We start from the raw sequence: 17908 nt of genomic DNA on the forward strand, positions 1-17908 counted from the left end.
TTTTGACCTTTAGATGATGGAGTGTAGGGTTAGATTTTGATATGTTATAAAAGTGTTGTTTTTATTTGAAGTGTGGTCAAATCAATAAATCACACTTTTATACAAAGCATCTTCATAAAAAGATGTTTTTTGCATCTTCATTTGAGTAGCTCCCATAATAGAATGGTGCGATTGTTCTTAGAACGTGTGAGATACACACACATAATAGAAGATGGATACTAGAAGGTTTTAATTTGAATCCCCTCTCAAGTCTCAACAACTCTGGCATATTGCCTATTGCCCTATTGCGTCAACGTACGCGCCATTAGCCGCAACATGGTCACATGCCTCTCTTTGAATGTAGTTACCCACTCACCCTCCCATTTTTGACTTCTCCACATACGTACATACAATCATACATACCTCCACCCACCACTCCCCTCCCTTATTTTCATTCTTTTTATATATACTCACAATTCATAACACTACTACTACAAACCCCTCATCAACACTTCATTATTTCACTCTCTATATAATTACCCTTTTCTAAACGCTCCCAAAATATATTCTTTCAACTGACATAAGCATCGTCCAAGAATCAATGGAGATTCAGCAAGAGGAACACGAGTCGTGGTCGGAGACGGAGAGCACGGGGAGCCGGAGCACACGTGTGGGCTTCAGTGGGCCGCTGAGCGGCCCATTGGTGTCCAACAACAAGAAGAAGTTGAGCGCCAGGTTCAAGGACGACGATGATGACTTGGTCGAGATCACCTTGGACGTTCGCGACGACACCGTTTCCGTCCAGAACATTCGAGGCGGAGACCCAGAGACGGCACTCCTTGCTAGCCGCCTCGAGAAGCGGCCGTCCTCGCTGGGTGTCCGCCTCAGACAGGTGTCACAGGAATTGAAACGCATGACTTCCTCTCAGAAGTTCGACAAAGTTGATAGGAGCAAGTCCGGTGCCGCACGTGCACTCAAAGGACTCAAGTTTATGACCAAAAATGTCGGAACTGATGGTTGGTCTAAGGTTGAGACCCGCTTCCTTGAGTTGGCCGTCGATGGAAAGCTCCCCAAAACCCGGTTTAGCCAGTGCATAGGTACTTCTTATTTTTATTCTTAATTTTTTAGTAACTGATTAATTATTAGTCGATCAATGTTACTGTTGTTGGTGAAGTAATTAATTAGTTAATGACGAAAACTAATTAAACTAGGTATGAACGACTCGAGAGAGTTTGCTGGAGAGTTATTTGATGCATTAGCTCGTCGTCGAGGCATAACATCGGCTTCCATTACCAAGGATGAGTTGCGTGAATTCTGGGAACAAATTACTGATCAGAGCTTTGATTCAAGGCTGCAGACCTTCTTTGACATGTAAGATAATTATTATGATAGCTTCATTAATTAGGACATGCATGCTATCAATCATCACAGATAGTATGTATAATTATGTTGCATGCACATTAAAAAAAATACATATTAAAATATAAAATATATTTTTAAAATGAATTAAATAAATATGTTCTTGTGACCAATTTGATGAGTAACACCTAACATCTTTTATAATCAAATGTGGTAGCTATAAGACCTAGGTGTTAATGGAGACTAATTAAGGTGCTCATTAATTTTTTAAAGACCATACAGATTAATTACAGATTATAGACAATAGAGAGATCGTCAGAGATCGTTTGACTTTGCTTTCTAATTATTTGTATTTATCTATCAGTGGTGGAAAAACTAACGCCGCACTTGATGCAACTTTCATGTGAAGAAATGATGATTGAGTTTATATAATATTATATATTATTGTCACCCACCCATAAGATATACTAGGGAATTATTGTTCACAAATTTGTGGAGTTATGAAAGTTGTCATTATGCAAATTAGAGTATTAACAACCATCAATTAATAAATGATAATTCTAAAATAATCTTGTTACATATAGATTTTCTTATAGTGGATATCATTTTATGACATCAGTATTTTTAATAATTTATACATATTTTCTTATTTTATTAATTAAAAATAATTTAATTATACAACTAATTAATAATAATTATATTTTTATTCTGGTGTTATGAGTGTTTTAGTATTCCAATAGTATTATCAATTTTGAAATAGTTATTTTTTCCAAGTATAAGATTATGAAAGTATTCTCAATGTTTCTAGGTTTATGTAGTAGAACTAACCGAAGGGTGCTTATCATTTTTGAAACCTAACTTAACTAAATCACGCAATCATAATAAGCTTATAATTTAATAATTTTTAAAACCTACATATTGTAACCTGTCAAATGGCACCCAATTAGTAGTTAAAATATCAGATCACTATCTTTTGGTTGAATTGCTCTATACGAATTATTTTTCAATAAAAAATTACTTAAAAACATTTTGAAGAATTATTTTTCGATCTCCTGTGTACAACTATACATGACGCGGGATTTTAATCCATCATTCAAACCTTAGAAAATTTGTTGCAAGATTATTATTGTTATTATTATTAAGATAGTGGAACGGTCTAGGGGTTAAGCTGGAAAGTGAACCAAAAAGATAAATTGAACTTAAATCGGAAATCAATGGTTGGTCCCATTGAAGAAAAGAAAAAAAAGAATGAATCAGCGTTTGCTGCACCAAACCCAAAGGGCTTTAGGAACATGAACCAGTCAACGCTGTGTTGGGTTGATAACTGAACAAAAAAAATATACATACACGGAATTTGTCTCTCTATTGACTATTGAGTATCATTTGGAAAACAACATATGTACGCATGAATGTCACATAAAGATATAATTATTTATAAGTTCTCTTCTTATCAGTTTACATTATTAGAATAAATAATATTTTAATATAATTTTAAAATTTTATATTCAAAAATCTTGAATTCAACTTTTAATAAATTTTAAAATTAAAAAAATAATAATATTAGATAAATAAAATATATAAAAAAAACAAAAATTCAAAAGAGTACTGTTGAAAACGAGTCCTATGATGACAATGTCATAGTCAAAATATGAAAACATATATTATTGAGAATCAAATGTCAATGCTATATCTTAGATTAGGTGATTTAGGTCCACACCGACATTTTTGCTGACTATTGATAAAATTGAACTCATGCCAGGGTGGACAAGAATGCTGACGGACGAATTACCGAAGAAGAAGTTAAAGAGGTAAGCAATAATATACAACTATACTTACCGAAATTAATTTTTGTATGTGGAGATATGAACGTCGTTAAACTGTTGTATGATTATTGTTTTTACAGATTATCGCTTTGAGCGCTTCCGCTAATAAGCTTTCAAAATTACAAGAGCGTGCGGAAGAATATGCAGCTCTTATCATGGAGGAGTTGGATCCAGACAACCTTGGATTCGTGGAGGTTTACAACTTGGAAATGCTGCTTCTGCAAGCACCAGCGCAATCAACACACATGAACACAGATAGCAGGGTGCTGAGCCAAATGCTGAGCCAGAAACTAGTCCCAACAAAAGAACACAACCCAATCAAGCGTGGGTTGCGGTCACTGTCCTACTTCATCGAGGACAACTGGAAGCGTCTCTGGATTATAGCTCTCTGGCTCTGCATCTGCGCAGGCCTCTTCACTTGGAAGTTCATCCAGTACAAGAACCGCGCAGTCTTCCACGTCATGGGCTACTGTGTCACCACGGCCAAGGGAGCCGCCGAGACTCTCAAGTTCAACATGGCCTTAATCCTCTTACCTGTATGCAGAAACACCATCACCTGGCTCAGGAGCAGGACCAAGCTAGGCATGGCCGTTCCCTTTGATGACAACATCAACTTTCACAAGGTATGTATGTTCTTATTTTATATCTTAAGTTGAGTTTAGTTTTGATAACGAGATAAAACAAAGACATTAAAAATAAAATATAAAAATTAATATTTTTATATTTTGTTAGGTGATAAATTAAAATAAATTATAAAAATTTAATTTAATTTTTTTATTTAAAAAATTTAAGAAAAAAATATAATAATAAAAAATATAAAAAATTAATAACATAATAAAAATAAAACATAAATTATGTTTTGTTGTTAGCGTCTCTAACAAAATATACTAATTTAATATAATTTTATATCTTTATAAACAAAAACAGCCTTAGTATCTTTTCCATAACATAACTATAACTGTGGTATCTTTGTTCAGGTGATTGCTTTTGGGGTTGCGATTGGGGTTGGGTTGCATGCAATTTCACATCTAACGTGCGATTTCCCAAGGCTGTTACACGCGACGGACGCGGAATATGAGCCAATGAAGCCATTTTTTGGGCAGCAAAGGCCAAACAATTATTGGTGGTTTGTGAAGGGGACAGAGGGTTGGACAGGGATAGTGATTGTGGTGCTTATGGCAATAGCATACACATTGGCACAACCTTGGTTCCGAAGAAGCAGGTTGAATCTTCCTAAACCTCTCAAGAAACTCACTGGCTTCAACGCCTTTTGGTACTCTCATCACCTATTCGTCATTGTCTATGCTCTTTTAATCGTTCATGGATACTTCCTTTACCTCACCAAGCATTGGTATAAGAAAACGGTATGCATCAATTTATTACATTATTTTCCTTATTCATTCATTCTTTTCTTCTTTTCTAAACTTATTGAACTATTTGTACAGACTTGGATGTATCTTGCTATTCCCATGCTCATATACGCATGTGAGCGCCTACTTCGTGCTTTTAGATCTGGCTACAAAAGTGTCAAGATTTTGAAGGTACATTGCCTTGTATGTCTACTACTGCTTTTGTTTAAGATAAATAATGCACTAAACTATATAAACTTGTCAATGATCCAGGTTGCAGTATACCCAGGAAATGTCTTGGCCTTGCATATGTCAAAACCACAAGGGTTTAAGTACTATAGCGGACAGTATATTTTCGTTAACTGTTCAGATGTCTCCCCATTTCAATGGTAAAATTCTTCTTCTTATTTATTAACGAGAAATGTTTCTGTAAATTAATTGCTAACTAACTGACATGTATGTATATGTATAGGCATCCTTTCTCTATTACATCAGCTCCGGGAGATGATTACGTAAGCGTCCATATTCGGACTTTGGGTGACTGGACTTCACAGCTTAAGGCGGTTTTCGCGAAGGCGTGTCAACCGGCAAGTGGGGACCAAAGTGGTCTTCTAAGAGCAGATATGTTACAGGGCAACAACATACCAAGGATGCCGAAGCTGTTGATTGATGGGGCATATGGAGCTCCAGCACAAGACTACAAGAACTACGAAGTGATCCTTCTCGTGGGGCTAGGAATTGGTGCAACACCATTGATTAGTATACTGAAAGATGTGTTAAACAACATAAAGCAACAGAAAGACATAGAAGAAGGGATGGTGGAAAGTGGTGTTAAGAACAACAAGAGAAAACCATTCGCCACAAACAGGGCTTATTTCTACTGGGTGACACGTGAGCAGGGGTCGTTCGAGTGGTTCAGGGGTGTGATGGATGAGGTTGCAGAGAATGACAAGGACGGAGTGATTGAGCTTCATAACTATTGTACAAGTGTGTATGAAGAAGGAGATGCTAGATCGGCTTTGATCACAATGCTTCAGTCCCTCCAACATGCTAAGAGTGGTGTGGATATTGTTTCAGGGACAAGGGTCAAGACCCACTTTGCTAGGCCTAATTGGCGCAAGGTCTTTAAGCAAGCTGCTCTCAAACACCCCAACAAAACAGTTGGTAAGTTCATTTTCTTAATATCTCTACTTATATCGAATTTAAATTATATTTTGTTAGGAAATATAAAAAAATGAGTTATGTTACCTGAACACTAAAATCAACTATCAAATTCAGCCACCAGTATAAAATATATGTTAGAATATAAATACATATTAAAAATAAATTAAATCATATATATATTTATACACAAATACATTAGCTGATTTTAGTAGTTAATTTTGGTTTACAAATAGTATTTTTTTTCAAAAATATTATATATACATAAAAAAATAGTTTTAATTAATTGTCATGTTTATTTAATTTATTTTATATATATAAAGGTTATGTTAGAGGATTATTAGAATATATTATTTTTAATTATAAATTAAGCATCAATATTTAAAAATATAAAATAAAATATATTGTTAGATTATTAAACTAAAAAATTTGATTAAAAAAATTAAATTTATAACTAAATAATAATTAAAATTATTCAAGTTTGATAATTTTTAATATTTTTTTATAATTAATTTTTAATATACACTAAATAGTATTGAATATATGAGTCAATATGACTATTATGTTTACATTCTCTATTTACTCCTTTTTTAGGTGTATTTTACTGTGGAGCTCATGCATTGGTTGGAGAATTAAAGAGGCTTTCTCTGGACTTTTCTAGGAAAACCAACACTAAGTTCGATTTTCATAAAGAGAATTTTTAGATTCTTTTATCTCTTAGCTCTTCATTTTTAATTTATTTTATATTTTTCTCAACTGTAATATAGATAAATAGTCAGGGCCGGGCCGGGGGAGACTAATTAGTAGTATAAAAGGTTGCTGCATGCACTTTTTGTTGCAGAAATAGATGAGCAGCTAAGCTAGCAGTGCATTAATTTGTGATTCGTATACATGTATAAAAAAATTGTATTCTCGTTGATGGGAATTAAATTATGACATTGTTGTTTTCACTTTTTCATATAATCAAATTAAATAAAAAATTTATCAAATTTTATTTATTCAACATACGTGTAATGAACGTCTTAACTTACCCTAGTTACGATTAACAACACATAATTCACACAAAAGTAAAATGATTATGAAGACACTTAAGGAGTTATGGTAGTGCGACGCATTTTATCTAATAGATATATGGTGTATTTCTTTGGTATATGAAAACAACAAAACAGTAGAACATTTTGTGTTATACTGTGTTTATTTACTATTTGTATTGATAAAGTTAATCTCGGGAATCTATTTTCATCCCTGCTAAACATAGCACAAAGGTGATGATAGGAAAAGGGAGAGAAAAATCTTATTATGTAATATATTCTATTCCCGCCCACTTTGCCTTTGTTCTCATTTTATTATCATGATGTAATATAACAAACATAATTATGCTAAACATAGATTACAACTAATAGCTAAAATTAGTTATTAATATAAAATATATATTAAAATAAAAATTATATATTAAAATAAATTAAATTTATATATATATATATAATAATTAATTTTAATACTCACTTAACGTTTTTGTTACCGATAATACTTTAATACTCATCAGAAATATGTGACTCCAAAAAATTATGTACAAAGAGATATTTGTATATTAAATTTGATACTTCACATATATAGCTCTTAAAATTAAAGATAAAGAAAATATAGATAAGTAAACATGGGTGCAAAATCAACTTATCAAAAACAATTTTTGAAGTGTATATTATTTATTTAAAAAAAAGATTATATACTTTAAAAATTATTTTTTCATCTTTTTCAATAATTAAATATATAAATGGTTACATTAAATAGAGAAAAAAATGGTTACACCAACAAAATTCGGTGTTCTAAAGGAATCGGACACTGATTGTGATGGGCAAAAGATAAAAGGGTGAAGAGGCATGAAATGCTAAATTTGTTTTTTAAAATGCGAGAATATTTATATGTTAAAGAAGAACGTTCATAATTATTTAAAATTTTTTGCCATGTTTAAATCATTTTTTACAAAAATAATTTTATAAAAATAAATTACTAAATATCACTACTAACTTATTTAATCGGATAAAATATATTATAATAAACTAAAAAAATAAATACTAATATTTTTATTATGATATACTTTATTTGATTAAATCAGTTAGTAGACGTTTATATTTTAAGTCCTGAGTGTGTAAGTAGAATCAACAAAAATAATATAAACTAGAAAAATAAACACTGAAATTTTGATTGTAAGCATTTTTTTACCATTATTTTAAGTAATTTTATAATTTTTTAAAATATTTATTATATTTATTTATTTTGTAATGAGTACAACAAAAATAATATATATCACTAAAATTTTTATAACTATTATAATTAAATATTTTATAAAAGTTAAAATTTTTATTGTAAATACTTTTTATGCTTATTGTAAATATTTTTATAAAATTTTAAAATTCGTTGCAAAAAGTTATGAGTACCATACAAATTTGTAGAGTACTCTTACGTTTTTTTACATAATTAATTATTTTTACATATATATTATTTAAAATTAATTATATTTTTTTCTTTTTATTATGTATTTCATCTAAGCCAAATGAATGTATACATGTTTTGTTTATATATCTTATTTACATTATAAATAAGATATATAATATGAATTTATAACTTCTAGTTTTTATTGTGAATAATAGAATGAACAGTGTAATTAATTTGCAAAACATATATATATGACAATAATTATTTTATTTATTTATTTTAAAAAAAATCCATCAAACGTAGAATCTTGCAAGTCAATGTTTTGTTTGCATGAAAAAAAATTAAGGAAGGCATTGTGGTTCATATTTGGACTAGCTCATTTTGTTATGCCTTTATAGACATCCCAGCACTTTTATAGTCTTCTCTCTTGAAAACTCTAACACCTACAATGACGGCACCACCTCCAACAGAAATAGTAAAACCCGAAACTAATAAAGAACCACCACCACCGTCACCACCAGAAGAACCACAACCGGGTTTCGAATCTCTCATATGCAAGGTAAACATTATTTATATATATCAAAACAATTTCTTTGGATTCCTTTATATTAGCAATTCTGTTCAATAATCCTTTGTTACGTTTCTATATGTTTATCATCAGACTGTTGTATTGAAGGTCTCAATTCACTGTCAAGGTTGTGCAAGAAAAGTTAAGAAAGTTTTACAAAACATAGATGGTAATAATTAACCACTTTTTTTTAATTCTATTTCTACTCCTCTTCACATAATTTGTACACTCTGCTACTTGTATGGTTTTGTTGTTTATTGGTAAATATACCTCAGGTATTTATAACATAGACATCGATTTGAGGCAACAAAAGGTTACAGTAAAAGGGATAGTGGACAACGAGATTATGATCAAACAATTGAACAAGACAGGAAAGCATGCAGAGTTGTGGCCAGATACTGTAGAACCGAAAAAGAAGAAGAAAAAGAAAAAGAAGAAAAAGAAGAAGGATCCTAATAGTTCTTCACAGCAGAACAAAGAGAAACAGAGTGACCAAGAAAGCGGGGACGAAAGCAACCAGAGCGGCGAGGAAAATGATCAAAAAGAAACTGCTAAGCTCATTGTTCAAGACGCAGCAAAAAATAAGGTCCTGGAAGGTGGCGCCACCAACGGCAAAATCGGTGCGCATTACCCAGAACCAAAGCCGGAGATGAGGCAGACGGTGATGTTCCCAGCCGGTTATCCCCCACCGCCAATGGCAGAGAAAAAGGTTACTATCGCCGTCCATGGAAATGACGAAAATGAGATTGGCGGTGGAGACAGAAAGGTGAGAATGAAAGGTGTAACAGTTCTTGATGATTCGAACCACCACCACATGGCACCCAACGAAAGTCTACCACGTCATCATCACACCTGTTATCAGCATCCACCACCACATTACTATGCACCCACACCTTCGATGTATAACGTGAGCTATCATACAGCATATCCTAATGCCAAGAGGCACGGTGCAGCTACTGCTTATTATACCTCCACACAACCGCATTCAGACGGTCACGTAACAGAGATGGATCCTTCACCATACGATTTAGAACCATATTATTATACTTATACATCCTTACCGTCATATAATTCCTTCGAGTTCTTAAGTGATGAAAATCCAAACGGATGTAACATCGTATGATTCATGTATGTATGAGCATGGAGTAATTTTTGTATGGATCCGTATGTTAGTCTACTTTCCCATCTCTCACTTTAATTTAGTGGCAATAACGTATGTTGTTAGATTGCTAGATAGATGCTTATGGCATCTATGAAGAAGAGATAAATTATTCGTTACAATTGGTTGAAAGTGGACCAAGGGGAACAAATCTATATATGTGACTGCGAAAAGTGTTTTTTATTTTTGTGGATCAAACTTTTTTCGAATATTTTTCATAAAGAGTTAGATTATATTTTCGAATAATTGCTCATTTATATTTGATTATTGATTCTATCGCCAAGTTGAAGTCTTGTTTTCATAATTCCCATATATATTATTTTATTTTAGCCAATCGAACTTTAATACTCCAGTACTCTGTACATATTTATTCTTATTCTTTGGTGAAAGGAGAATATATGCGGTAATATTTGGGGAGAAAAGAACATTTATTCCTTGCTTAAGCATGCTTGCAAGTTGCAGCAACCTTCTTTAGGAATAACCGAATAAATTTTCACTTGCACAGCAGAAATCCAAAAGATTAATTGAATTGAATATATAGTGTTCTCGTTTACCTCAACTTATTACATGTAACTCTATTGTACTAATTAGACATATCACTTATTTAATAACATTACTTAACAATTTAATTACTGCATATATGTTTTGTGATTTGTATTTCCCGCTAATTGTATTCTAATAATATAATTTTATTGTGTGGAAAATAATAATTATATGTGACTTAAAATATGATAGGAAAAGAAAGAATAATTTTTTTGTAAAGATATTAAGTTTAAAAGATGAAAATCCAAAAGTATACTTTAGGTTTAGAAAGTTGAGTGTATTGTTTACATGAAAACTAAATTGATAAAGATAGATTAATTAGATTTAAAGTGTAAAAAAGGTTGGAGTCTCTCTAATTTTTTATAAAAAAAAAATAAGATGTAAAAAAAAAAGTCATCTAAACTAAGAATGAAACAAATTAAATTTCTCTTCAACTAATATTGCATGTTATAAGTATTCGTTTTTTCTTTTACACTCTTTCGAAAGAATAGTCGAGCAATGTTAGAACTGTTACTTTAACGCGTGGAGATTAATTTCTCTTCTTTCACCACATTTGCTAAAAAAATTTAAAATAGAGAATACTCAAAAAGTTAATATTCTTTGTGTTCAATTAGAATATCACTCTACTTAAATTTCTTTCAATTTTAAACGTTTATCCATCATTTTGTCACATTAATAAATGTTTTAACACTTTTTATCCATCATCTCTTATATTTCTCCTTAAATTTTAAAATAATTTTATTTTATAGCAATATGAATGAGATTAATCCATTATACAACATGGGATTTTTTTTAAACATGTGTAATTACATTGCTTTGTAAAAAAAATACACTGTTTATTCTAGAAACAGACAAAAAAGGATCTCCCATTTTAGTAAATACCAAATACTAGCAAAAGGAAATTAATAGAATATATTGGGGATTCACAAATAACAGTACTCTATAATTTGAGTCATTTTTTGTTGGAGCTTTCTTGTTATTTCTCCGCCAGCTTCTTACCTTCAAAAACCTCCAAATTTCTCACTTTCCACAACGCTCAACACAGAGATACAAGAAGGGCGATAGAAGATTGTCCTCTTCCAATGTCTCTATTTGTTGTTTGTCACCAGACTGTAAACTCCATAGTTTTATTTTGCACTATAACATTCACAAAAGGAGAGAAAGACTAAATCTCAAGAGTAGGACTACGTTACACCAAGGCGTGAAGGATTGCTTCGTTGGTATTTCTGCATCTTGGGCACATTGCTGAAGTATCTGAATATTTCTGGTTAATCAAATTGAGTACAGGTAATTTTTTATGGGTTAATCTCCACAGAAAATTTTTTACTTTTGATGGTAATTTTAACTCCAAATTGATTTTCAGAGCATTAAATTCGTTATCACCGTTAGAAGGTGCTCAACTGGCACATGAAAAAATTATAAGCCACCCAGTACCTCGAGACCACATCGTACTGCTTCCTCTTGTTCTAGGCCCATTCAAGCTTGTCCTCACCATCGTCGCTCAATAGCAGGGAGAGAATTCGCAAACTGAGCTAAGGGGAAAAAACTGCTTCAACTAACTCTTTATTCCATCTTCCATCCACTGTAAGTAAATTATGTACCCAATTGATATTTGTTACTAAATTGTTGTTGTTACTGAATCTAAAGTGGTAGGATGGGGGTAACCATGGGTCCTTTCAGATACGAATATTTGTGTCAGATTCTATACTCCATCTCAAACCCTTTTCAACCACTTTATTTTCGTGCAGTAGACTTTGCCAACCTCAGGAAGGTTGGTTTCTTTTATCTGCCAAAAGGGGGTTGGTGTATCTATAGTATTTTTCTTTGAGCATACGTGCAAGTAGCAGATTGGACTTAGTAGTAACTCGCCAAAACAGTTTACCCAACAAAGCTAGGTTCTGGGTTCTGAGATCTTTGAATCCCAATCCGCCTTTCTTTTTGGATCTGGTCATACAATCCCAACTAACCCAGGCCATCTTTTTCTCCATTCCTTTCGAAACTTACTAAAACTGTCTTAGAATCCTGTGTATTTCTTCCACTAGAGAATTTGGAAGCTTGAAACATGAAAGCGTATATATTGGAAGAGCTTCTCCGACAACTCTGATTAAAACATATCTGTCACCTGCTGATAACAGATTCCTCTTCCAAGCCTAAACTCTTTTCTAAACGTTATCCTTTATTGTAGAGAATGATGCCCTTTTAGATCTCTGAATAATGGATGGAAGGCATTGACATTTATCTTGGGCTCTCACATGGTTTATGATAAGTAACTCTGCTAGCTGAGTAGCTATTGTCTTCTAGCAAGTGGGGGATTTTGACTAAAAAAACTGCTGATTTGTGGAGGTTAACTTTTTGCCAACCAAGCATCTCATATTCGTTGAGTAGAAATAGGATATTGTTGCTGATTCCTCATTAGCCTTCCCAAATAAGTTAGAGTCGTCAGTAAAGAGAAGATGATTGGCTGTTGGAGACCTTCTATGAATCTGAATTCCCTGAATGGATCTGTTTTGCTCTGCCTTGTATAAGAGATAGGATAATTCTTCCACACGGAATAGAAATAGATAAGACAATAAGGGATCTCCTTGCCAGATACCCTTTGTTGGCTTAAAAAACCCAAAAGGTTGACCTTCTACAAGAACAGAGTAAAAAACAGTAGTGACTAGTTCTCTGATTCAAAAAATCTATCTGGTTCCAAAACTCATTCTCTCCATGATGAACCATAAAAAATTCTACTCAACTCTATCATATGCCGTACTCATATCCAATTTAATAATCTTTTCACATTCCAATCTGCACCTCTTAGTTTTGAGGTAGTGCATACATTCATGAGCTATTAGAATATTGTTAGAAATTAATCTACCCTTTAAAAATACACTTTGGTTTGAAATTATTAAATTATTCATAAACTCCTGAAATCTATGTATCAGAATTTTAGAAATAATCTTATAAAAGACTGAGGATAAACTAATAGGTCTGACCTATGACATGTCTCTAGCATTCGAAACCTTAGGGTTCAAGTAAATCTGTGTATGGTTAAACGCCTTAAGTATTTTACCTCCACCAAAGAAGCTATGAACCACCTTAAAAATATCACCACCCATAATGTCTCAATAAAATTGAAAAAATCGTGCTGTGAAGCCATCCTCACCTGGAGCACTTTTACAAATACTGAAAGTGGATCTCTTGGTTTCCTCCATAAAGATTGGTCTCATTAGCCTCCGGTTCATGAAAGCTATAACCGGAGGACTAAAATCGTTGAATATGTCACCAGGTTCTAATGGGTTAGCAGATGAAAATATTTTTTTGAAATAATTTTCAGCCACATTTTTTTGAAATAATTTTCAGCCACTAGAGCAATATTCTATGGATCTGAAGCCATCTTACCATCGTTCCAAAGTAGTCCACAAGTTTTATTTTTTCCATTTCTAGTTTGGAACTTTTGATGAAAAAACTTTGTGTTGCTATCCCTTTCTTTCAGTCACTTGCTTGTTGATTTTCCTTCCAAAAACTTTCTTCTTTTGATAGCTCCTCTTCTAATTTTTTTCTACCTCTAACACCATTGGCCCACCAAAATAACCCGATGTCATCAACTATTCCAACCTAAGATTTAGTTCTTTAATTATCTTCTTAGAGTCGGATTTGTTATGCTGCAACTAGTGCACTAGATGGTGCCTACAATACTTCAATCTCTGTGTCAAAACGTACATAGATAAGCCCTAGGGGTGTTCAAAACCGATCCGGACCGAACTAAACTGACAAACTGAACTGAAAAAATCGAAAACCGAACAAATCAAAAATCGAAAAAACCGAAAAAAATGTGTTTTGCGGTTTTTACGGTTCGGTTTGACCAAAAACCCTTAAAAACTACCAACCCCACCCCCCCAAACGAGTCCTAGTGTGCTACTACTGCGCGACTGCGTCCCTAACCCCTAAATCCCCAATCAAAACCTAACCCCCAATCCCCAATCGAAACCTAACCACGCAACGTACCATATCTTGCCATCTGTGCACCCAGCCACGAAGCCAGCCACCTACGTCCTTGAGTCTCAAGGCCGGCGGCACCGACATTCCTCCCAAGTCCCACCACCTCGAAGCCTTCCTCCGAATCCCACAGTCAAACAGAGCAGAGATCCCCCACCGCCGGTGCACCACGAACACAAAGACGCAGATTAACACAGCACCTCGCCACCACCCACTAACCCAACAGGGTAGCATAGCAAACAGCACCTATGATCAACACAGTACCTCGCCACCTCCACCCAGTAGCGTTTCTAGGTTCTGGCCACCCACGATCAACACAGCACCTCCCAGTCTCCCACCCAGCCACAGATTCAAGTGAATATGGAGTCCGAGCCATCTATTCAGGTAATGTTTAGTTGTTTACCATTTGCTGTTTACCATTTCCTATTTACTGATGCATTGTCGGTATTATTGCTGGTTGCTGTTTATTGTTCAGTTTATTAAAATCAGCTTATTGTTCATTTTATTGTTCATATTATTGTTGGTAATTTGGTCTTGCTGGTTATTGATTTATTGTTCAATTTAGGGTTATCAGTTTATTGTTCAAGTTTTGTTCAGTTTATTCTTGATAATTTGGTATTGCTAGTTATTGATTTTTTATTCAGTTTATTGCTTAGTTTATTGTTCAGTTTATTGTTGATAACTTGGTATTGCTGGTTATTGATTTATTGTTCAGTTTATTGCTGGTTTCTGTCCTTGATTTATTGTATTTGTTTATGTAATTTGACGTCAGTTCAAGTGAGAATATGGGCGACACCGGATTGCCTCCAGTTCCTTGAATATGTTTCACTTTTATTTCTATTCTGTTGTCTGATTTTGTTGAGCCTCTGTTTTTAGTTGGACTTTCCAATACCATTTCTTGTTGCTTTCCATTCTATTCAAATTCGTGGCTTTCTTGTTATAAATTTGTTCTTGATTATTGATTATTGTTCTTGGTTCACTGCTATTATTAATTTTTTAATTTGTTTTTTATTTTGAATTTAGGGTTCACTGCTGCTATTATTGATGAGGTAATTCTAAATTGAATAGATGTCTTTATTAATCAAATCAGAAAATTTTGTAGATGTCTTTATTCTTTATCATGTTGAGTGTTTAATCTTAAAATTTATTTTAATCAAATGGTTCTAGATGATGGATTAAGTATGTATGTATGTATATATTAATGGGTTGATTAGATGGTTGCTGGATTAATGGATCTAATTGCAGTCTTGCTCTTATTGTTGCATAGAAGGTTCTGATATCTGATATGATTCAAGATTCACCTTTTTCGTTGGCCAAAGTACCAACTAAGAATTAAGAATAGAGAGATAAATATTTATTTACTGAATATTCTTTTGCTGAGTTAGGTGTAGTTAGCATTACTTATACACTCTTAAACTTTGAGTTGATCCATTGATTCGGGCACATATATCATGGTATGAATTGTTCTCTTTATTATTAGAATGTATAACTAGATTAGAATATTTTTCTACTAGTGTTATATTATTATTATTATTATTATTATTATTATTATTATTATTATTATTATTATTATTATTATTATTATTATTATTATTATTATTATTATTATTATTATTATTATGTAATTGCTTTTTGATTTCAGGTTGGTTAGCATTAAGAAGTTTAACTATTTTGTTGGAGAAGGCACCATAACTTTGCTATCTTTTAATGGAAATTTATTTTTATTTTCAGTTGTGTTGACTATTGAACTTTTAAACTTCTTTAATTGTTGTATTTGAATTTCTTTTGTCGTTAAATTTCATTAGACCAATACTTTGTTAGCTATTGTGTATTTGTGTTTGTTGATTTTAATGTTATGACTGTGTGAAATAGTATGGTAGTATTTTTTTTGAATTGATTAAAAAAATCGAACAAACCGAACCAAACCATCGGATGGCCTTAATAAAAAAACCGAACCAAACCGAACTGCGGTTTAATTAGACGATCGGATCGGATGACTTTTCTCTCAAAAACCGAACCAAACCGAACCAAACCGCACCGCGAACACCCCTCATAAGCCATTAACTTTCATACTCCAAACTTCCGCTATTAGTTCCCTTATATCCTCCACGTCACACCACCGCTCGTAAAATTTAAATCTTCTTTTGGTAGACTATCTTGGAGGATCCAAATCAAGTAAGAGTGGAGTGTAGTCTGAACCATTTTCTGATAATTTTCTTACCACCTCATCTACATAAGTCTCCCTTCAAACCATTCTAGCCATAAAACGATCAAGTCTTTCCTTAATTAATACCTCTTCAGCCCTTCTGTTTGACCATGTGAACTGATGTCCTATCATCCCAAGATCAACCAATTGATTATCGTCAATGAAACCATTAAAATTTTTATTGGAGGCATCAAACCTCATATTCCCTTCCTCTATTTCTCCATAATTTGTAATTGCATTGAAGTCACCCGGGATGATAAAGCTACCTTCAAATCATTGAAGTCGAGAAGAGAGCTCTTCGAATTGATTGATTCGAGTCTGCTCATTAGTGCTCAAGTAAACTCCAACCAACCCCCAACTCACATTCTTATCATCATTTTTAACCGAAGCAATTATGGAAAAAGAGTTTTGAAACAGAATGTGTACCTCCACATGATCTTTTCATGTTAGAGTCATTCATTCTCCTGATGTTCCATTCGGGTTTACTAATGTGAAACTTTGATATCCGCATGATCTGACTTTACGTTTCTCCATTCGAGATCGGTTTTTAGTTTCACAAAGAAAAACTACCTCGGGAGAGTGGGATTGACATATTCCTTCAAGATTATAGACTGTTAGGGGTCTCCCCAAACCTCGATAATTCCACATTAGGACTCTTGATCCATATCTCCAATAACTCCTCCAGTTAATGATTCTGAAATTATCTCCACTTCATCTTTCGTCTTTCTTTTAGTCCCGGGTGGCATCTCCATCCATCCGTGGTTTGATCTACCCATCTGTTTCAACCTTTTATATTTGATAGAATATTCAGCAACATGATTACTTGTCATGTAGTTTTCAATTAGGCCCCTGTGTTAGCATGCTTCGTTTGGAAACTTCTTGTTCCTCCCAACTAAATCTGATTCGAGTTTATAACCATAGCATCTTTTATACTCCCATTATTCTCCTTTTCCTCATCACGTCTTTCGTTCCTGGCAGGACTCTTGACTCCTTGATCGTATTTTTTTTTTGCTTTGACTTTCAAGTTTAAAAACCCATTTATCAGGAAATTTGGGAGTGGTTTCTTTCTGCGAAAGGGTTGACCCGCTTGAAAGCTCTTTTCTTCCTTTCTCCCTTCATCCTCCTTAGTCTCCACCCTTATACCAATTTGATCAGTTCTTATCCATTCTCCTATGTTATCCTTCTATAACTTATTTTTCTCTATATCCTCCAAAAATACAACACATGTTTTGTGATCATGGCCTATAGTTGGACAGTACGTATACACCGTTCCTATCATTTAATAACGAACTGCCAGTCAAATTGAAAATTTGTCAGGACCAGCGACCTCAAGAGAGTCTTTTA

General features: G+C 33.3%; 2 protein-coding genes and 1 long non-coding RNA gene across 4 annotated transcripts; all 3 read left to right on the forward strand.

The window, feature by feature from the left end:
- The first annotated feature begins 240 nt into the window (after positions 1–240).
- LOC112695536 (respiratory burst oxidase homolog protein B) lies at positions 241–6674 on the forward strand. The gene is made up of 9 exons (XM_025747902.3): positions 241–1076; positions 1191–1350; positions 3098–3146; positions 3242–3784; positions 4139–4525; positions 4607–4702; positions 4784–4899; positions 4983–5674; positions 6266–6674. Exons 1-9 carry the CDS (start codon positions 581–583, stop codon positions 6373–6375), a joined length of 2649 nt encoding a protein of 882 aa, XP_025603687.1. The 5' UTR covers positions 241–580; the 3' UTR covers positions 6376–6674.
- Positions 6675–8450: 1776 nt separating this feature from the next.
- LOC112695537 (uncharacterized) lies at positions 8451–9852 on the forward strand. Of its 2 annotated transcripts, none has more exons than XM_025747903.3 (3): positions 8451–8666; positions 8769–8844; positions 8951–9852. In XM_025747903.3, exons 1-3 carry the CDS (start codon positions 8556–8558, stop codon positions 9796–9798), a joined length of 1035 nt encoding a protein of 344 aa, XP_025603688.1. In that variant the 5' UTR covers positions 8451–8555; the 3' UTR covers positions 9799–9852. The 2 variants fall into 2 exon arrangements, with proteins under 2 accessions (XP_025603688.1, XP_072054005.1); XM_072197904.1 differs by having other exon boundaries at positions 8463–8666; positions 8784–8844.
- Positions 9853–14264: 4412 nt separating this feature from the next.
- Positions 14265–16227, forward strand: LOC112805201 (uncharacterized). Its single transcript, XR_011862800.1, has 3 exons — positions 14265–14742; positions 15382–15407; positions 16001–16227. It is a non-coding gene; the product is annotated as an uncharacterized lncRNA (long non-coding RNA).
- The last annotated feature ends 1681 nt before the right edge of the window (positions 16228–17908 follow it).

Source organism: Arachis hypogaea, chromosome 6 (genome assembly GCF_003086295.3).
Source record: "Arachis hypogaea cultivar Tifrunner chromosome 6, arahy.Tifrunner.gnm2.J5K5, whole genome shotgun sequence".
In the NCBI taxonomy this organism is placed as follows: Eukaryota; Viridiplantae; Streptophyta; class Magnoliopsida; order Fabales; family Fabaceae; genus Arachis; species Arachis hypogaea.